This window comes from Magallana gigas, chromosome 4 (assembly GCF_963853765.1).
Source record: "Magallana gigas chromosome 4, xbMagGiga1.1, whole genome shotgun sequence".
Taxonomy (NCBI): domain Eukaryota; kingdom Metazoa; phylum Mollusca; class Bivalvia; order Ostreida; family Ostreidae; genus Magallana; species Magallana gigas.
Window position 1 is genome coordinate 9,904,427 of NC_088856.1, and position 22,855 is coordinate 9,927,281.

Here is a 22,855-nt window from a genome sequence, read left to right on the forward strand (position 1 = left end):
CAAAAATTTAATTCAATAAACAGTAACAAAAGCTCCAGGCGGACTAAAACTCAAACGCTTTAGAAACCCAATACTTTAACCATTAAGCTATGACGGTATACAACCCAATCAAACGATATTAAGAGTTCAACAAAACATTTAAATCGCCATCTTGTGAAGTAGTGTCTTAAAAAGTATAAGTCTAGGTGTAGTGATGTACCTTAATTTTACAAAAATATTAACGGGTACTTTATCCGAATGGTCCCTTGCTACCTTTAACTTAGTACATTTTATGAACAGATGTCTTTGTCTTAGAATAAGAAAGCTAATGCAATTCTGAGAAAAAAGTATACCACATATTGACAATTCCATTGAGGTTTAATAAACATATGGCCATTTAAGTGAACCCACCATTTCCAATTTCTTTTACTCAACACAGATTTACAGGGTTCTCCTTAGTAAAACATCTTTACCTGACCTTTTAGAGGTCAATTGTTGTTCAACCACCTTTAATAAGAAACCTTATTCAATACAACATACATCTACATGATATAATCTTGATAAAAGCATCACATAACTTAGAAATGCCCTTACATGTATACCCACCCCCTATCTTTTGATTTTCATAAAAAGTCATGGTTTGAAATCTTTTACCTAATTTTCTGAAACTTGTGGCAATTTCTATGAGTCATTTCTCACACATATTTGAAAACAATCATCAATGATACTAAAATTTGATCTTTTTATGTTTCTTGAATGATTTATAGCATTTTAATAATTAAATAGACAAGTATTCCTGCATGTGATTTCTTTTTTCCATGAAAAACAGTAAGTTAACAATCATATTTATTAAATATCTAATCTATTCTGGTTTCTAGTCTCTTTTTAACCATGATAAAACAGTAAGATCAACAAGTTCAACATCTGCCTTATATAAAATTAAATTCAAACACACCCGGGTAGCTGGAGGCGGCGGAGAATTCCATTATAAAATGTTCAAATTTGACATGTTTTTTTCTACTTTTTTTATGCATATATACCTTAAAAGGATGAAAATAGATTGTTTCTTGCTCATTTCAAAAGTAATTATCATTGCTGGTGTTATTCAAAAGTCAAATGTACATTTACATATCCTACATGTAATCTTATGGAGAAAATTGGAAAGAGTTTGGGTGATTTTTCAACTATGTAAACACATCTAAATATCTTTATAAAATAAAAAATGAAGGAAACATAATTGCATACTTTTATTGAAAAACAAATTTTCACAACAATTATATTTCTTTAAACAGCCTTAATTTTGTTTTTCATAATTTCTTATCAAACATGAACAAACCACAATAGGACATGATGCTTTCTTAAAGTTCCATTATTGTTCATGCATTATCCGATTTAATTTGAATTACCGGTAGATAGTCTGTAGAACACAAGGAATATGCATGTGGGTAGAGGTGACAGGTTAACCTCAAGAGCTGAAACCACAAGAATCAACAGGTAAAAGCCATGTGGTAACAAGAGTCTGCTTTAAGCTGAAATAAAAAAAAAATAAATTAGCTGTGTTAACATACATGTACTTGTAATAGCTGTGTTTACATTAACATATACATAATATTTTTGGAAAAAATACACTGACCATGCAGTGTTATAAGTATGACATATCCAAATATATGACATTAACATTTAGCCAGTACAAAAACAAAAATGTGCATATCAAGTCATAATATCATAACATTAAAATAATTTCTTGGGTATAGACATATCAGATTGAGAGAGAGCGAGAGCAGGAGTGAGCGAGAGAGTTTGTTTTACTTGAAAAGCGACAGCAATATTTCAATTCATAAACTACAAAGGAATATTACCAATCCAAACAGTGTCAAAGTATAAGCTTCTGCTACGTGTATACCATGTTTTGTCAATTCTACTGGGGTTTATTGCGAATAAATTTAGCGAGGGTTTTTTTTTCTTACGAATTACATGTTTTAAAAACAATACTATGTATAATGCGCATAAAAATGAGGGATTAATAATACATGCTCATTTTAAAATTCAATGCACTTTGGATTTCTTTTACAAGATCGAGATATTTTTGTCATAAAATTAAGATGCCCTCTGACAGTTTCATGAGTCTTTGCCAAGATTAAAAGAGAGAGAGAGAGAGAGAGAGAGAGAGAGAGAGAGAGAGAGAGAGAGAGAGAGACAGAGAGAGATCTGAGGCACATGCAGTAAAAATTATTTACATACTATGTAGATGTGATATGCATGTAAAGCTTACCTATAATGAATCAATATGTATAAAAGATAATCTAATCTCTCAAATTACAATGATTCTGTGAAATACTTATATCTTGAGAAGACTGTTTAATAGATATCATGGAACATTGACCTAAATTCTGAGCTTGATATAATATGAAATTTGAGACTTTTCATCTCGCACTCTGTTTTACATGCCTGTTACACAAGCAATAACCATATAGAGAGCGAGACAAAAGGTCTAATTTTAATTAGATTGAATATTTACTTTGTCAAATATATTTATTTAATTAAACACAAGCCTGAGTTTTTTAATTTATAAATTCAGTGAAGGCGATATTGTAAAGATCTGCTATATTTAAATATTTGGGTAAAGTTATCATCATGCATACATGCACTCTAATTACAACATTCTATTCTTGTGTACCTTAGGACTCCCACCGCTTTTAATTTTAAATTCTTCATGCAATTTACTACTGATATCCTTTCTTCACTTGCCTCGGATAGTCTTTTAAACACCATCACCAGTCCCGTAAATTCATGTGGTCCACTTTGTTTACATGTAAAAATGGCGACTCTCGATCTCGATGTAAATTCAACATACTTGATTTCCCGAGGTCGGTAGCGTGTTTCGGAGAAAGTCTGAGGCAAATAAAGAGGCGATATCAGTAGTAAATTGCATGAAGAATTTAATGGTACTAATTGTTTTCACAGAATTTGCGTATAAATAAGGTAAATCAGTCCAAAACTAGCGCACGTTTTTCTGCGCAATAAATATACATGTACAATTTTTTCAATGGGTGGCCCTGTAGCTCTCCGGTCTGTCATTATTTTTTCCCGGAGAGCTACAGTTCTGCAGCTACCGTGAAAATACACTGGACAGATAATATTCCGAGATTCCGCTGACTCTAACGCCCGCTTTTATATTGTGACGTACTTCAAAAGCGGAGGTTAGAGTCAGAGGAATCTCGGATTAGATTGAAAAGACTAAGTGCAAATACTCTGAAAAGAAAAAGTAAATATGACATATCCTGTATTGAAACATACCTTTATAATCTGTCATACGTTAGTTGAGCTGAAATTTCCACTATCGACGTCTTGCAGGCCTTGCTTTTTTTTAAAATGTAGACACACCGCTATCAGCTGTTTGTTCGCAGTCAAAACATGGCGAGTTGAAATGGGGAATCGTACGATGATTATTTCGATTAAAACTAATAAGACTAATAAAAACTAACAACGTAATTATCGATCGAAATAACTAAATTGTATCGATAAACACTTTAATTAACTATTAAAAAACAGAGTCCGGTTTTATGACCTGCACGAATTGTTTTCAGCAGGAGTTACTTTCAGTGTGAATTTTACACTATTTTTAAACCAAGAACACGGAATCAAAATTTCCGGAAAAATCAATATTTAAACCCCGATATCTCTGCAATGCATCATCCGATTTGAAAAAGAATTTCAGTTTTGTATTAAGCTTTGCAAACTCTACAATATGCATATAATTTTGTGTTTTATATATAGTTTAATTATCAGTACGAATTGTTTTCAGTAGAAATTACTTTCAGTGTGAAATATGCACTATTTTTAAAACCAAAAACACGGAATCAAAATTTCCGGAAAGATCAATTTTTAAACCCCGATATCTCTGAAATGCATCATCCGATTTGAAAACGAATTTTAGTTTTGCATTTAGCTTTGCAAACTCTACAACATGCATATAATTTCATTATTCGCTCAAAAAAATGAAAATTCCGAAAAATTAGAATCACTTCCGGTTTCGACCGGAAGTTACAAAATATTTTTTTTTGTAAATTTGCCATAAGTAAATCCGCAGATTTACAATCACAGAGAATTTCAAGTCTTTATAAACAACCGTTTACGAGAAAAGTCCTGGACAAAATCACTTTTTGAAATTTTTAAAAATGACGTAACTAGAAAACGGAAGTGACTTAATGACTGAAAGTTTAAAATCTTCAAGGGACAACTATTTAACATAATCTCTGAAAATTTCTTGCAAATCGGTTGAATAGTTTTTGAGATATAAAGCAAAAAAGAAGTCAGAAGGAAAAACAAGAAGAATAATAACTAGAGCAAAGCTCGTTGCAAAGCAACGAGTGGGTCTTCCGTTAATGTTGGAAGTAAAGCTGGAAGTTCCTGTAAGAAGCAGAACTCTAAATCCAATAACAAGAGTAACTAAAATAAAAAGATGAAAAAAATCGAAATATTCCTGATACGACTTAACAAAATACGAATGATTTTAAGTACGACTTAACAAAAACTTTTCCGATTTCAAGAACGACTTAACAAAAAAAATCCGAATGTGTTCAAGTACGACTTAACAATTATTTTTGGTACGAGTTAACTTTACTTTGAACATTACGCTATTTCTTAAACCAAGGACGCGGAATCAAAATTTTCGGAAAAATCAATTTTTAAACCCCAATATCTCTGTAATGCATCGTCCGATTTTAAAACGGCTTTCAGTGTTAGAGTCAGGTTAAAAAGCTCTACAAAACACATATTCATTTTTGATTTGATCAGAAAATTCATTTTTTCGAAAAATTTGTTTCACTTCCGGTTTCAACCGGAAGTGACAGATTTTCATTTCCAGCCATATTACAGAGGTAAATCGATTAAATTACAAGTATTGAAAATTTCAAGCCTCTATCTTAAAGCGTTTTTGAGAAACGCTGCGGACAAAATGACTTTTTGAAAATTTTAAAAATGACGTAACGTCAAAACGGAAGTGACGTTTTCAGAGAAACTTCACAAACTTTGAGATATAATAAATGCACATAATCTCTGAAAGTTTCGTCAAAATCGGTTGTAAACTTTTTGAGTTATAAAGCCGAGAAGGAGTCAGAAAAAAAAATAAAAAGTATAATAATAAAAAGAAACCGAAGAATAACAAGAGGGTCTTCCGTTGAAAACGGAAGACCCTAATAATAAAAAGAAACCGAAGAATAACAAGAGGGTCTTCCGTTGGAAACGGAAGACCCTAATAAAAAGAAACAATAGAATAACAAGAGGGTCTTCCGTTGGAAACGGAAGACCCTAATGAAAAAGAAACAATAGAATAACAATAATAACTAGAGCAAAGCTCGTTGCAAAGCAACGAGTGGGTCTTCCGTTAATGTCGGAAGTATAGCTCGAAGTTCTTGTAAGATGCAAAGCTCTTAAACCAATAACAAGAGTAACTAAAATAACAAGATGAAAAAAAAATCGAATATTCCTAGTACAACTTAACAAAATCAGAATGATTTTAAGTACGACTTAACGAAAACCTTTCCGATTTTAAGAACGACTTAACTAAAAAATTCCGAATGTGTTCAAGTACGACTTAACAATTATTTTTGGTACGAGTTAACTTTACTATGAACATTATGCTATTTTTTAAACCAAGGACGCGGAATCAAAATTTCCGGAAAAATCGATTTTTAAACCCCGATATCTCTGTAATACATCGTCCGATTTTCATACGGATTTCAGTTTCGTACTCAGCATGACAATTACTGTAAGATACGTACGTTTAATTTTTAAAATCAAAAAACATGAAAATGGAAAAAAATTGGTTTTGCTTCCGGTTTCGACCGGAAGTGTCCGAATTGAGTTTCCAGCCTTATGTCATAAGTAAAAAGGTAGTTTTACCTTCTCTGTAAATCTCATAGCTTTATTTTGAATCAAAAAGGAGAAAAGCTCCGGACAAAATCACTTTTTAAAACGTGAAAAACGTCAATATCTGACGAATTTGATGACGTCATCATATAATTTTTTTCATAGCATAGAGATCTTTTAAAAACACATACAACCTGAAAATTTCAAAGCAATTGATGCAAGCGTTTTTGAAATATTCGAGTTGGAAAAAAAATAAAAAGAATAATAATAATAAGAATTAGAAATTGGTTACCGTTTTGAAATTTCTGGGAAAAATCGTTTTGATATCCGGTCCTAATACTCCTTTTAAGGTCTAGATAACAAACAATACATGGTTGTACATTGTTAAGCTCAATATTTTGAGCATCTTTTGTTCAATATGATTGCTTAGAAAAATTTTCCTCCATTTTGAGATATTGAGCATCAAAGTGTTGGAGATTCTGGCCCCTTAAAATCCCTATTTACGTAACATAGGAATAAATGATTGCAATGTGTAGGTGAATACCGTTAGAATGAAAATATTTGCTTCTTTAACGTATCACAAAATATTTCACAGTAAAGTTATCATTAAAAGATTAAAGAGCCCCTCAGCCCCTTATTTGAAGGGCCAGCCCCTTTTTCATGATTTCAAATGAAAGCTCTTGTCAATTCAAACACTTTTTGTTCAACAAGTAATTACAAATTTTGTACCGTTCTCGAGATATCCTGAGAGGGTCGTTTTAGGGGCCGAACCTGTAACTCCCTTTAAGGAGTGCATAACAAAGAAATTATGGTTGATTATTGTTAAGCTCAATATTTTGAGCATCTTTTGTTCAATATTGCTTATCAAAATTTTCCTCCATTTTGAGATATTGATCATCAAAGTTTTGGACTTCTGGCCCCTTAAAATCCCTAATTATGTAACATAGGAGTAAATGATTGCCATGTATAGGTGAATACCGTTAGAATGAACAACATTGCTTCTATAATGTATCACAAAATATTTCACAGTAAAAAGTTATCATCAAAAGACTTTAGAGCCCCCTCAGCCCCTTATTTGAAGGGCCAGCCCCTTTTTCATGATTTCAAATGAAAGCTCCTGTCAATTCAAACACTTTTTGTTCAACAAGTAATTACAAATTTTGTACCGTTCTCGAGATATCTTCAGAAGGTCGTTTTAGGGGCCGACCCTGTAACTCCCTTTAAGGACCGCATAACAAAGAAATTATGGTTGATTATTGTTAAGCTCAATATTTCGAGCATCTTTTGTTCAATATTGCTTATCAAAATTTTCCTCCATTTTGAGATATTGAGCATCAAAGTTTTGGACTTCTGGTCCCTTAAAATCCCTAATTATGTAATATAGGAGTAAATGATTGCCTTGAATAGGTGAATACCCTTAAAATGACCAAAATTGCTTCTATAACGTATCACAAAATATTTCACAGTAAAAAGTTATCATCAAAAGACTTTAGAGCCCCCTCAGCCCCTTATTTGAAGGGCCAGCTCCTTTTTCTTGATGTCAAATGAAAGCTCTTGACTTAATAAAGATTTTTTGTTCTACATGTTATAACAAAATACCATCGACGAAAGAGATATTGAAAGAAAACCACGAAAAATCACGACGCTTTTTTAACTGTAATTTTCGAGCTCGGGCGAGCTTCGGCGCTTTTGATCACATAAAAATATATTTACCACATGTCAGATCTACAACCTTTTGTCTACAATCCCTGAAATTTTTAACTCAATATCTTAAATCGTTTAGGAGTTTATCCCTGGACAAGCCGACCCTCTGAAAATCGTTAAATTGTAAATATCTCAAAACCGGAAGTGACGTCATCATTAAAAAAAAATTCCAATAAGGTTCAGATTATAATCTATCAGACCTGAAAGTTTCATGTAAATCGGTCGAGTAGTTTTAGAGAAATCGCGTACACAAAATTGGTTGGAAAAAAAATAAAAATAATAATAATAATAGGGAAAAAGAAACCGAACGAAAACAATAAGGTCTTCCGTTGGAAACGGAAGACCTTAATAAGAAAAAAAAGAAACCGTAGAAAAACAAAAGGGTCTTCTGTTGGAAACGGAAGACCCTAATTATACAATACAAATGAAATTAAGTACAGAGAGGCTTTTATAAGATAAAATTATTTTTTTAACAATACAATGGATGAGATCAGATATGACAATTTAATGAATTTTTCAATACCATGTGTAAATACATAACCCATTCATTGATATATCCACATTTAAATGAGTACATTCTGTTACGTTAAAAAATGTAGTAAGCTTTGCACATGGAATATCAGTGTGAAATCAATACAATTTTTTAAAATGTTTTACTTTCATTTTTTTGTGAAGACTTCACACCTTTGGGAGGTACAGACTGGAGTTTTAGAACAAACATTCCTTGCTCAAACATATCATCAAAGTTCAGGAAGAATGGGCGGCGGCGCCAGATCATACCCTCGTGCGATAATGATGACGTGAAATTGGAAGTGAAAGATAACTTTAATCAGACTATTCCGCTATTTGGGTTTCCTGACAGTTGTCTGCAGAAAGTCATCGACCAATTGTGTACAACACATTTCTTAGTTCCAAATATTCTACACTACATTTGGTTGGGAAAAGGAAGTTTCGATTTCATGTACTTTGTAAGTATCTATAGTGGATACAAAAACCAGCACCCGTGTTTGATATTTCTGTATTACGACACACTACCCTCAGGCGAGTGGTGGAATGTTTTACTTCTATCCGTTCCAAACATAATTCCAGTCAAGGTGAACCCGCCATCAAAAATAGGAGGCAAGCAGATCGTCTTTGTACAACACAAGTCAGACATACTAAGGCTACAGATACTTACCAGTATGTATTAACGTGTGTACACTGTACATGTAGCATCAGTCTTATTATAATTAGATGTTCCGAATTGTATCACTTCTCAATCACAAGTTGCGGGGGGGGGGGGCAGATTCGGAGCATCTAAATTTAATTAGATTTGTTAATCTATATGCAAAGTTAGATAACTCTCATAACTCTTTCTATTATGTTATTGTAACTCTCCAGTTTGGGGAGTTAGTTTTGGTTATATTAAATGGATGAAACCACATGGTGTAAATTAGTGATTGTGTGTGATTAACAAATGGTAGCAGAGCGTGGCTTTTCAAAGGAGAGAGAAGAATCCAAAGTTTGTGAATGAAGACTTAGAACTGTGAGTGATTATATTTCCAGTATTTCAAAGTGAATTCCTTGGATTGGAATAGATAGAATAATGGCAACAAAAATTAACCCCCCAAAATACAGTCAGTCCAAATCTTACGAGTTGTACAAACAAGAATTACTTGCATGGAAAGAGATTACAGAACTAGAGAAGAAAAAAAGGGGAGTAGCAATTGCTTTAACTCTACCAGAAGATGACGACTCTAAAATTCGAGAAAAAGTGTTTGATCAAATTAAATTGGAAGACCTAAAGAAGGAAACAGGACTAGAAACTTTGATAGAATTTCTTGATAAACACCTTGCAAAGGATGATCTGGCAGACAGCTTAACAAAGTTTGAAGATTTTGAGGATTATAGACGAGCAGAGAGTCAAACTATTGTGGAATATATAAGTGTGTTTGATGCAAAATATAGGAAGATAGAGAAAAAGGAGATGAAATTGCCACCTGAAATCTTGGCCTTTAAACTATTACGCAGGGCTAATATTTCAAAAGAGGAGACCATGATTGTGTTGACAGGGATGAACTATGATGAGAAAGCGACTTTATACGAACAAGCGAAAAGCTCTTTGAAAAAGTTCAAAGGTGAAGTGTGTGACTCTGGTACTTCTCATTCATCAGGACCAAGCATTAAGTTAGAGCCTGCTTTCCTTGCTGAGAATGAGGAAGCCTTGCTCGCAGCTGGGTATGTACGAAATAATGCTCATCGTCCTGGATTTTCTGGCGGTAGACGTGGTGGTCGTGGTCGAGCCTATGATAGCATGAAGCAGCAGGGATATCGTCAGACAGAATACACTCCATTTAAAGCACCATCTGGTCAAAGGCAGGGAGGACTTAAGAAGGACATAAATCCTACTGGAAGTGATGGTAAACTATTGACTTGTAAATCATGTGGCTCTTACAGGCATATGATTACAGACTGTCCACATAGCTGGGAAAACATGGCTAAAGTGAACACATTTAACACAGAACATGCAGTCCTGTTTACTGGATTTCAGAGGGAAGATATGTCTCGTTTATGTGTGGATGCCCAGAATTGTGCGGTGCTTGACAGTGCATGTAGCAGTACAGTCTGTGGTCAGACGTGGTTCAACAACTATATTGAATCATTAAGTGGCGAAGACAGGAAGAAGATAAAGGGTTCCGACAGTAAGAAGGTGTTTAAGTTTGGAGGAGGAACTTGTCTAAAGTCCAACGGAGAGTTCAGCATTCCAGCTGTTTTAGCAGATAAATCTGTAACAATTCAAACAGATGTTGTAGAATCTGATATACCCTTACTGCTGTCGAAGGATGCCATGAAAAAAGCTGGCGTAAAAATGGATTTGGAAAATGATACAGCCACAATCTTAGGAAAAGAAATTGCACTGAACTTGACAACAGCTGGTCATTATTGTGTCCCAATCGATAAGTGTGAGACTGTGGCAGTGTCAGATGTATGCAAAGAGGAAACACAAGCCAGTGAAAAACTTTCTCAGGAGAAACTTCTTAAATTACACAGACAATTTGCCCATCCACCGATCAAGAAGCTTGTAGCCCTCTTGAAAGATGCCAAAAACTGGAAGGAAGAATACTATGGAACATTATCATACATTGAGCGAAAATGCGAAATTTGCAAATTATTCGCCAGAACCCCTCCAAGACCAGTGGTTGCTCTGCCCTTGGCAACAGCGTTCAATGAAAAGGTTGCAATGGACCTGAAAAAGTGGAATGACAAATGGATTTTGCACATTATTGACATGTGGTCTCGATACACTGTATCCGTGTTCATCAGCAGGAAGAAACCAAATGAAGTAATAGATGCGTTAATGAGGAACTGGATAGGTGTATTTGGAGTGATGGGGGCAATATTCACTGACAATGGAGGAGAGTTCAGCTCAGACGAAATGAGAGAAGTGATGTCTATACTCAATGTCCGCACTTGTACTACAGCAGGAATGAGTCCTTTCCAGAATGGTTTGTGTGAAAGGGTCCATGCAATCACTGATAGCATGTTAATCAAGCTTGAAGAGGAATATGGAAAGAAAGACTGTCAAGCGCTACTCTGTTGGGCAAATATGGCACGCAATTCTCTTCAGATGTGGAATGGATTCAGTAGTCATCAACTTGTTTTTGGAACCAATCCAAACCTACCTAATATCATGACTGAGAAATTACCAGCACTTGAGGGTACCACTACCAGTGAGGTATTTGCTAAACATCTGAACGCCTTACATTCTACTAGAAAGGCTTACATTCAAACAGAAGCAGAAGAAAGAATACGGCGTGCTCTGAGGAGTAAAGTTAGAGCATCTGAGCAAGTTTTCAGTAATGGTGACAGTGTTTTTTACAAACGAGAAGGCAGAGAAAGATGGCTAGGACCGGGAAAAGTCGTCTTTCAAGACGGTAAAGTGGTTTTCGTACGTCATGGTAGTGTTTTCGTGCGTGTGTCACCAAACAGGCTTTGTAAAATCGATGACAGTCCTTCCAGAACAGAAAATGACGAGATGAAGAAAACTGCTGAAAGTGAACATTGCAGTGTCCATAAAGATACCCATCCAAATGAAAGTGAAAATGGAAACAAGCTTTCTGAAATTATAGCCAATAAGGAAATTGTCAGAAATGTAGACAATGCTTCAGGAAATGTTCATCTGAAAGCAAATGATAAAATAATTTATAAATTAGATTCAGAAGAGCAATGGAGAAGAGCAACTGTTCTTAGCAGAGCTGGAAAAGCAACAGGCAACAACAGGAACTGGTACAACATTCAGGATGACAAAAGTGAGGAAAGGAAAAGTGTTGACTTGAGTAGACTCCCTTGGAAAAATACTGACAGTGATGTACTTGACACCCAGACACCTGTCCATGAACTAGAGGTCAATCTTAGTGACATCAGTGGGGGAGAAATGAAACAAAAGAACATAAAAGCAGCCAAAGAAGAGGAGTTACAGAAACTGTTAGATTTTCATGCGTATGAAGAAGTTCCTGACAGAGGCCAATCAACAGTGTCAACAAGATGGGTTATTACTGAAAAAGACGACAAAGTGAAAGCAAGGCTTGTTGCAAGAGGATTCGAAGAACAAGACATGATACAACGGGATAGCCCTACTGCAAGTAAAGCAGCAATACGCATCTTGCTCACCATCGCAGCACATAAACAGTGGACCATCAAGACCACAGATATCAAGTCTGCCTTCCTACAAGGCAAAGAACTGAGCCGTGATGTTTATCTCAGGCCTCCTATCGAAAGTGGAGTCTCTGAGGGTATTATATGGAAACTCCGACACTGTTTGTACGGTTTGAAGGATGGGGCTAGACAGTTCTACTTGAGTGTGAAAGAGGAACTTGTGAAACTTGGCTGTAAGCAATCCAAATTAGATCCTGCAGTCTTTGTTCTACAGACTCATGAACTTAATGGCATTATTTGTTGTCATGTCGATGATTTCTTGCATGCTGGTAATGAAGCACTCGAAAAAATCATGTCACATTTACGACAAAGATTCTTGGCAGGAAGAGTAGAGGAGAAAAACTTCAAATACTTGGGATTTCAAATTAATCAAGAAAATGATAAAATTATCTTGGATCATACAGACTACGTCCACTCCCTTAGAAACTTAACTATGGATCCAGAAAGAGCCAAACAAAAACATGATATACTATCCATAGAAGAGCAAACCTTATTTAGAAAACTCGTTGGACAATTAAATTGGGCCGTACAAACCTCCAGACCAGAGCTCTCCTTTGAAATGGTAGATCTCAGTACCAAGTTAAAAGAATCCAATGTCAGTGATCTCCTTCATGCGATCAAGGTTGTAAACAGGTTAAAAGATATGAAATCTATTGTGTGTTTTCCCAAGTTAGAGAATCCCCACACAGATTGGAAAATGGTAGTATTCACAGACGCTTCTCTTGGTAATCTCAACAACGGTGTAGGAAGCACTGGAGCACATGTATTATGGATTAAAGACAGAAAAGGGAATTGCTGTCCTATAGCTTGGCAAACAAACAAAATAAAGCGGGTTGTAAGATCAACTATTGCAGCCGAAGCTTTAAGTCTACAAGAGGGATTGGAATCTGCAGCATTCTACAAAAAACTCTTAGAAGGAATCATTGGTCACCAATTAGCAGTGGAGGCTTACATTGACAATAAAAGTGTTATTGAGTCTCTTAACTCTACCAAACTTGTTGATGACAGAAGACTCCGAATAGACATTGCAGCAATAAGTGAAACTGTAAACAATGAGAAAAATACCAGTGTGAAATGGTGTGCCGGGAAGAACCAGTTAGCCAACTGCATGACAAAGCGGGGAGCATCCGGACTTGAACTTTTACAGATTGTGCAAAGTGGAAAATTTATTCAAGATTGATAACTTTAAAGTCCCATATTTTGACCGAATTCATTTTCACCTTACTTATTGACAATATTAACTTTTTTAAATTAAACCTTTTCCAAAAGATGAAAAGTATAATTAATGTTAATCTATATGCAAAGTTAGATAACTCTCATAACTCTTTCTATTATGTTATTGTAACTCTCCAGTTTGGGGAGTTAGTTTTGGTTATATTAAATGGATGAAACCACATGGTGTAAATTAGTGATTGTGTGTGATTAACAAGATTGTTTTAGCTTCTGATAGTCAAAATCAAAATTGTCTTGTGTAGTACGTAAATTACGTATAATTATGTGGTGTTACTCTCAACTTTTGAATTGTAATATTGACCACAGGTTCGCCGTGGTCATTTTTTAGTTTTTGGGAATTTACTATTGAGGGAACAGTGTGTCATTTCCAACACAGATGTTCGCTGTCGTCTGTATAAACAGCTTAATCAGGTGTTAAGTTATATCTGGTACTGGTCCGTTAATATTTAGGAAATTTAGTGTCCAATATATGCGGCTGGGTATGGCGATTGTAAAATTCCTTACAGTGTTTCCCATTGAACTTTTATTGGATGACAACTTTAAGGTTCTTCCAATAAATTGTGATCCAGTTGTAAAACAATTGAGTTGTGATTCTACCAGAATTATAAAATTCAGGATCTACGGGTCAAAGGAGTCTGTGAAAGCGAATTTTAATTTCGTAGATAAAGTTGCATTTTCCATTTTAACTTCATTTCTCTTCTTCTTGACAATAAAACCTAGGCATGGACTTGGGCATGAAAAGAAAAGGAGATCGTGAAACTGTTTTCTACTTGAGTTGTCAAATCAGTCACCTTCAGTCCCTGTTAATTTTTGTAATTGGTTATTTCAGTGTAAAACGCATTATAAGATATTTCCGATACTACAGCTGTCGCATAATCATGTTTCATAATAGAAGGGGCACACATGTCAAATCTATATAGATAGACAACATGATCTAATATTTACATTCAATTTCTTTCCCCCTATTAGATTGCATTGATAGATTTGACTGATATTTACGCATAACACAGAAGACCCAATGACCAAATCTGGTGCGTATGAATACGTCCATTCTTCCTTCTGAACATGACTGACTCTCCTCCCGACTTCAAACCGGATCACGACCTGATATTATACTTGGGCTGATTAAAATTTCATGGATGTAATATATTTTTTTTAAAGATTTATATGAATTCAATTGATTAATTTCTTAGTATACCAAAAATTAATTCATCAAATTACAGAATGAAAAATAAAATTGTGGTATTAGAATTTAAAACGCTGCGCTGTGTCATCATAATTCGGCTGTTCCAATGGCTCTTCAGTTAATTGCGCAGTACTCGTTGAATAAGGCCGATATTTTTAAAAATAAATCTTATTTTCGGAAAGAGAACAGGTGTTAAAAAAACGTAAATATAAGCATTGAATCATTTTTTTTTTTGGAAAGATGTGGTCTCATAACTGCAACGGTGTGTGCAAACAATTTTTTATAACCCGCTAGCGCGCGTTATTCAATTTGTATGTACACACCGTTACAGTTATGAGACCACATCTTTCAAAAAGTAACGATTCAATGCTTAAATGTCGATCTTTAGTTGCATTACGTTGTGCATTTAGGCACACCTGTCAAAACTATATCTAGATATCAATATAATAAATGTCGATCTTATATTGCAATACGTTTTATTCATTTAGGCAATCGATAAGTACAGGTGCAACATGTTTTTGAATTATATATTTGAATACAAACGACCAATGGGCCACATCGCTCACCTGAGCAACATTGGCCATGACAATATAAGCTTTATGGAGTCATAATACAATTTATCTGGACAATGTAGTATAACACATGTAAATCCTGTACACAGAAATCCATTTTCCCCTGCATATTCTTATGTTTATAACAAAGTCCCTTTTCTAACACATGTTTAAAATCGCAATTCTCACAATATTCTTAACAATTATTTATACATTGATATGGAATATAAAACTACATTAAACTGTAAACACTTTGAGAGGCCAAAGAATCGTCCAGGTGCCAAAGTCTAAACAAATTTAAAGAATCGGGAATTTGTCAAAATGATTGCATATACAATGTAAGTGAAACTTTAATTATTATTAAAACGTTTCAGTTTTTGTTAATTAAAATGTTTTCTCAATATTTTGATTTTAACGAATTTGAATCTACGCTACCTAAGGTTGTTTTCACTAAAGCTTTTTCATGTCAAATGATTTTTAGAAGATCGTTAAAGATTATGCTCTATATATTCCTATGTAAAAACGTGTCCCCCTACCCAGTCCCTTCCTGATGATGCTTCCACACAAGTTTCAGCTTTTCTGGCCGATTTGTTTTTGAGAAGATTTCTAAATTTTTTTCTCTATATAAAAATGAAATAAAATTCATCCCACTTCCATTGTTGTCCCACCTTACCCCCGGGGATCATGGTTTGGACAAACTTGAATCTACAGTACTTGAAGATGCTTCCACATAAATTTCAGCTCTCCTACCTGATGAGTTTCTGAGAAGAATTTTTTTAAAGATTTACACTTTCTATTCCTATGTTAAAATCCCCCCCCCCCTATTCTGGCCCAACCCTACCTCCGGGGCCCATGATTTTCAAAAAAGTTAAATCTACACTACCTGAGGATGCTTCCATATAAGTTTCAGCGTTTCTGGCTGATGAATTTCTGAGAAGAAGATTTTAATGATCTAATTTATATATTCCTACGTAAAAATTCGACCCCCATTGCGGCCCCAACCTACCCCTGGAGGTCATGGATTTTACAACTTTGAATACTGTATATACACGTCCTGATAATGCTTCCACATAAGTCTAAGCTATTCTAGCCAAATGGTTCTTCGGTTTTGAAAATTTCTCAAATTTTCCAATAATTTTCAAATATCCCCCTTGAAAGAAGATGTGGTCCCTAATTTTCACAACTTTGAATACCCTTTCCATATGCGTGGTTTGTGCCAAGTTTGGTTGAAATTGGCCTAGTATTAGAAGATGTTAAAACTTTAAAAATTTTACGGACAAACAGACAAAATGTGATCAGAAAAGCTAATACTTGAACTTCAGTTCAGGTGAGCTGAAAATCAATCTAGGTTTGTCTGGTGTTTCATGATTTGAAATTTTGGAGTTTGACTTGTATCACAACATTACTGTGGAATGCTGTCTATTTTCAATGCATAATGCATAGGAATTGTTTGAATATTTCGTTGGTGTTTTTTTTTATTAAAAAGTATATATGTATTGATTTAATGTTGCGCAGATGAACACATGTTTGCTAGGTAGTTATCTTCTTTTAACTCTCTGTATCGAAATTTATTTTTTAGAAAGAGAATGCATAAGATGAACGTGTGCCAATCCCTCAACTGATAGGTCCGGAAATATGACCTGATAGCAAAACTTTGCCACTCAGTTAATTTTATCGAGTCCACATTGAGTTGTTTTAAGTTGACTGAATGGCAAGGATTATCTTGTGATGGGACTAGAGTCTGATAAAAAAAAAATTGAGCGTTCAAAAATCAAGTTTAATGCACCTCACTACACTTAAACTTATAATTTTTACGACACAATGTAACAAGATGGCGATTTAAATGTTTCGATAATAAATTGATTGTATCGATTAATTTAGTTGTATATCATCATAGCTCAGTGGTTAAAGAATCGAATTTGAAAACCGCAGATCATGAGTTCGAATCCGTCTGGAGGTTTTGTTAATGTTTACCAAATTATTTTTTTTAATTTTAATTTTATCCATAATTGCAGATGTTTAACCTTTTTTACTGAAATAGTTTTTATCCATCATGCTATCTATCATAATAAAGTAATTTTCTGCTGATTTGATAAAGTATTTAAAGGTGCAGTGAGCTAACTTAACATAATTTATATTCTTGGATTAACTATACGCCAAAACCATTTATTTCAGAGTATGGAGGGATTTATCTTGATACCGACCAACTGCTGCTTACATCCTTGGACAAGTTTCGGAACAGAGAGTGCACCATGGGAATGGCGGCGGACGGTTATTTCGGAAGTGCGGTGATTATAGCTGGTAAAAACTCAGCATTAATCAAAAAATGGATGGACAGCTACTCCGCTTACAAGCCGAACTTATGGGGAGAAAATTCGGTAATCATGGCAACCAAACTGGCCAAACAATATCCTAAGCTTATTCATGTAGAAAAACATTACTGTTCCTTTTATCCGCATCAAACTTATCTAGCTGATCATAATTACAAATGGTCACATAGCTATGGTATTCATATATACAAATCAGGACGCGAGGAACAGTTGAAACAGTTAAACTTCTCCAGCATAAGGAAACTGAACAATACGCTAGGAGCAGCTTTCCGGTTCGTTCTCTTTGATAATAAAGAACTGTGTTCGTAATTTATCAGTAACTAAGAGGAAAAGTATTATAAAAAAAATTGGAGCATGCAATAATTAAAATGTCTTCTCAAAACAGAACTGAGAACAAAATAGCTTTTTTATTGTATTACAAGCATTGTAAACCATTGTGGCGACTTCATTTCACGATTTACTTCCGATACACTGGTTTGCGCCACAACTTATTTTCGCGACCAAGCTCTATCAAAACCCGTGTTGTTATAACAACCATAGGAAAAGGACTGGTTCGCGTCGTGAAATATTCGCGACGACGAAACTTGGACACGAGAAAATTTGGTTCAAAGTATTTGTTAGGTTCACTGAAAGAGCAGTAACTCCAGCTTTAGAAAACAATTGAAATTCAAATTAAATTGTTTTTTCAAGAAGAGGTATATATTATTCTCTTGTTCACTTAGTTGGGAAAATGCATAGATGTGTGCATGAATTTTTGTTCGATAGATTGATAGAAAACCATGGCACTGAAAATCATTGATTTCGTATGCTTCTTCACCATTATAACACATTATCTACATTCGTATTCCAAGTTTTCCGTAAATTGAGTATTCACGATTCAAAGTACAATTCTGTTCAAGTTAAGATTATAAACAAATGCACTTATGTAGTATTTTCTACAGTCCCTACTTTCAGGCAAAAACAAATTTTCAATGGATCTAGTGACCTTAATTTGTACTTCAATGTAATTAAATAGGTTTTCTTGTCAATACCTTACAAAGAAAATAAACAAAATCCGGATAAAGCTAATCGGTCACTCATCCAACGTTTATACAAACCCAATTATAACAATGTATGATTGTCCGATTATAGTATTAAGTGGCGATGTATAATCAACAATAAATAAACAGTTGATTGTCGTCCTAAAATAATGAAATCTTTATTTCAACACAAACACTAATAACTCACTACAACAAACTATAGCGGGTCTTTACACAGAGATACACTCAAAACGAATATAGATGTAGCATCTACTCTCGCGGTAATAATAATCACCTGTACACTATCCGATTACAAGTAAAAACATACAGGTATGAACACTACTAACCCTTCATAAGGTGTTATAGAAAGTATACATGTATCTGAAAAATACACATTGTTCATTGGTCGGCGCGCTCAGTGACGACACACAATGACAGGTACGTGGGCGTGGTGTAAGATGTAGTCACTGACACTACCCAGTAAGGTGCGTCGAACGCTCCCCATACCACGAGTTCCAGTAATAATCAGGTCGGCGTTCACTTCCTTGGCAATCTTACAGATCCCCTCTCCTGGACTGGATGAATGAACACTCTTTACTGTGCCGTTTATCTGAAAATGAAGAGGGCATTTGAAAATGATATAAGGGAAGAAACTGCTCTGGTCATGGTCATCAGCAGATGGGAGCACTTTGCCTTGGAGAATTAGGAGTGAGAACCTTGTGACATTCAGACTGAGTCGTAATCACTATCGAATCAGTGACACATATACATACAGGTTTCAACTCATGCTTTATTACATTTTTTACTGAATTAAACACGTGACACAAGTCGCTAGTAATATGAAATATCAATGACGGATATAAAGTTATGACGGTGTAATAAGTCGCATTTCTCAATTTCCATTGCAACTTTTTACCTCCCCCCCCCCCTCCCCCAGGCAAAATCATACACATGTACAATAAATCGTTATCGCTAGTTCCGAGATATTTATAATACTTCGTTATAAAAACTTCAATATGATTTGCATCCACTGTTGGTCTAAACAGGAACTTGTCAGGGAGAACAAAAACGGCGTGTATACCGGGAATGTTATGTCAAACCATTCAAAATTAACCTGAATTCTCGCGTGATTATGTACTCACTATTTTAACTGCCTATTTTAGTCGCCGCAGTTAGTAGCTTACAAGCAAAGTAGATCATTTTACTGGCATTATTTATCTTTAAATTTTCGAAACCATGAACATTTTAAGTGGTTTTATTCTCAAACTAACGAAATTATTGATTATATAAATATTATGCTTGTACATCTATTACACAATGATGAGGATAATTCATTTGTCAATGAGGTTTTTTTTATTTCCCAAGGGCACTGCATAAATTATTGGGCCTTTTTAATTTAAAATAGTGATTGCATAATCACGTGTATGAAGTATGAGATCCCTGATTTATTTACATAAACACTAACCATGATATGCGTATTGAAAGGGACAGTCAACACACATTTGCACCCATCACTATAAATCTTATTTTAGAGGTGAACGCAAAAGGGTCGCTTTTAACACACTCGAAATTACTGGAGTGCTAACTATGCATAACACTTCAATTCAATATGCACATGTCTTGCCTACCTTAGAGTCCCGGAGCAGTTGAGCAAACTCCTCCAACTTCGCTGTCACTTTCTCCTTCTCCTTCTCTAGGATAGCAAACAGGGTGTCCTTATCGAAGCTATAGGGAGCTGTAAATTGTACAGAAGAACACCCTTTTATCTTGATGATAATTACAAAACACCTGTATATTATACATCTGACACGGGATGCATGCTGTCTCTCTCTCCTCTCCCTCTCTCTTTTACCTCTCTCTCTCTCTCTCTCTCTCTGTTCAAAAATGTCTGTTTATAAAACGTGTAATGAAATTAATACAAGTTAACATCCCCCACTGTGAATGGTTTGGTTGAACTGACATGTCACAGATAGCTTATATATACATGTATATCGTGTAATAAAACAAAATATAGGTCAATTGGGCAATCTCCCTACACAATGTATAAGGTATCGCAGAAATGACATGCCACACTGGTCAGAACTTGAATACCTTGGTATCCAACCCATCGTTAAAAAAGACCCGTACCTTTGTGACTATTTACATACATACCGTAGACCATATAACACACTAAGCTAGCAAGAGTATCCTATATAAATTTGAACTGTCATCTGCATACGTTACATCAAAGGAATTAAGAATTTACAACTCCGCCGACTCTAAAGGGGCATTGTTCATTCGAAATATTGAAACGGGAATTTTATGTGGATAGACGAAATAAAATTTTGACTGTATGTATTAGATAATTAACAATGTACATGTATCCAAATTTCGTACTGATAGTACAAGGGTTAGAAGAGATATATATGCAGTCTAAGTTATCAAGTTAGAATTGAATTAGTGCTTCACTTTTCGTGTATATTACAAGTATTATGACAGCCCGATACACTGTTATTATGACCTATTTTATACTTACTGGCATACCACTGTTGGGAGTTTAGGATTTCGTGCATTTCCACGGCATGGACCAGTACCACTTTGTCTGTGTCTTTGAAAATGTTGTTTTTGTACCCTAGAGAAAGGTCACAGAATAAAATGATATATATGTCAACCCCCGAAATTAGCAAAATATCTCATTATTGAGAAATCAAGCAACTGAAGGTACTAACATAGTTGTATAAAATGTAACGCGACAAAAGTATTACATCACTGCAGTAGTAAATACATGTAAGGAAAGGAGTCAAAGGAAAAAGATACTTCGATTTGAAGCAGGTGCGTTTAAAATCAAACTTCAGAATTAACTGTGTGCTTGGTGCAATTCTAATTTACGCCAGTGTCAATATCGTTCATTCCCATGGTCTTTGTTTACATCGAATACAGCGAGTTTACACAGATGGGTCGATAAGGAGAAAACGGGTTTCATCTTAATAGGAGGATAATTCCCAGTAGAGGTTTTCCCATTATATTTCCACGGATATCGATCAACTTTTTCCGTCTTGAAATATTGGTTCTGCTCAAAAATAAATTAATTATTTAGTTGTGACTGACAATTCCCTTCCTGACAGTGTAATTTCGCGAGAAAGGACCAGCTGATCAAAGTGTTATCCGTTATTTGTTAACAAACTGCGTAGTTTAAAAAATATCCACGAAACTCGATATCTTGTCGTCTGCTGAAAACATTTCAACGATGTAAATGTCAGGTAGATTTGCTTTCACACAAAACCGCTTCATGTTCAGGTTGATGCTCCACAATTTTAATTCTTCTCCTCTTTACCTTATCATGAAATTATTCGACACTGTTTGGTGATTTTTTGTTCACCGATGGCAAAAGAGTATCATATTTTTTTTATATCCAGTGTGTCTGACACATAACACGTTATATATATATATTAAAATCTAGAGTGTAGGCTAGCATAAAATTATCTTCAATTTTTATCAAAAGGCAAACGTAAACAAACATTGCACGCAACAGCTTACGATTAGGCTACTATAAGAGTACAATACGATTTAAAATTTTAAAATTGCTGACTATTACATTAATATTATCTACAAAGACGAATGTCGAATCTAAACAACCGACGAGCTACACGTGTTAATATGACTAGATAACTTACAATCGAATGCATTTCTGGCTTGTTCACTTCCGTCTATGGCAATCACAACAGTTTTTCCCGAGTCCGTTTTTGCTGCCTCGTCCGCCATGTCGACAGTTTAAAAGTCCTGACCAGAATGAATCCCCGGCGAACTAGATCTGTCGATGGGTAGATAAAACGGTCTATGTCGTCTGTAAACAAACTCTCGCGGGGTGAACTCGCTGGAGTGGTGAACTCTGACACGGCGCGACGTCACAAAACAGCAGCAGAAAGCAGTGGCGGATCCCAATTAAAATGCTTTTTTATAATAGCGATGTTTATTTTGCATGTCTTTATAGATTTTTCTTTAAATAAAAGATTTAAATGAATGTTAACTTTTAAATAAATTATAAATAAAAATGCATTGATTAGCGTATTGTAAATTTCTCTTTTTTTAATGGAAGAATAAATCAACTTTGTCAGTCAATATTATTGGCAGTGATGACATCCTCTACTGTCCAATGTGTAGAGTAAACGCTAAGCAAGACATATATGAGTGTACATAAGACATTAAAAATTTTAAAGAAATGCACAAGTCAATAAACCTTCAATTTCATTTCTTTGGTTTAATTTTTTAATTTTTTGGTTTAATAAATCAACCTCGGCAACTTTACGG

The 22,855-nt window shown here is 34.8% G+C and overlaps 2 protein-coding genes and 1 long non-coding RNA gene across 6 annotated transcripts in view; 1 reads left to right on the forward strand and 2 right to left on the reverse strand.

Annotated features, from left to right (window-relative positions):
• Positions 1 to 18,243, forward strand: part of LOC109620982 (uncharacterized) — a 52,515-nt gene extending 34,272 nt beyond the window's left edge. For 3 of the 4 annotated variants that reach the window (XM_066081232.1, XM_034450383.2, XM_034450382.2), the window contains exons 4-5: positions 8,230 to 8,733; positions 17,395 to 18,243. In XM_066081232.1, the coding sequence (XP_065937304.1) occupies positions 8,230 to 8,733; positions 17,395 to 17,858 (968 nt within the window). In that variant the 3' untranslated portion in view covers positions 17,859 to 18,243. The remainder of the gene's footprint in view (positions 1 to 8,229; positions 8,734 to 17,394) is intronic. The other variant, XM_066081231.1, reaches the window with a different exon arrangement.
• Positions 1,212 to 3,951, reverse strand: LOC136274432 (uncharacterized). Its single transcript, XR_010712754.1, has 2 exons — positions 3,277 to 3,951; positions 1,212 to 1,508 (listed from the first exon to the last, which is right to left on the reverse strand). It is a non-coding gene; the product is annotated as an uncharacterized lncRNA (long non-coding RNA).
• Positions 18,244 to 18,722: 479 nt separating the features above from the next.
• LOC105329777 (universal stress protein in QAH/OAS sulfhydrylase 3'region) lies at positions 18,723 to 22,438 on the reverse strand. Its single transcript, XM_011431195.4, has 4 exons — positions 22,222 to 22,438; positions 21,084 to 21,179; positions 20,197 to 20,303; positions 18,723 to 19,178 (listed from the first exon to the last, which is right to left on the reverse strand). Exons 1-4 carry the CDS (start codon positions 22,307 to 22,309, stop codon positions 18,984 to 18,986), a joined length of 486 nt encoding a protein of 161 aa, XP_011429497.3. The 5' UTR covers positions 22,310 to 22,438; the 3' UTR covers positions 18,723 to 18,983.
• Between the last annotated feature and the right edge of the window lie 417 nt (positions 22,439 to 22,855).

Coding starts and splice junctions, on each gene's coding strand:
- LOC105329777 (XM_011431195.4), bottom strand. CDS start 22,309: ATGGCGGACGAGGCAGCAAAAACGGACTCGGGAAAAACTGTTGTGATT. Junction 21,180..22,221: donor AGCCAGAAATGCATTCGATT/GTAAGTTATCTA, acceptor ACCTTTCTCTAG/GGTACAAAAACAACATTTTC. Junction 19,179..20,196: donor AACTGCTCCGGGACTCTAAG/GTAGGCAAGACA, acceptor CTTCATTTTCAG/ATAAACGGCACAGTAAAGAG.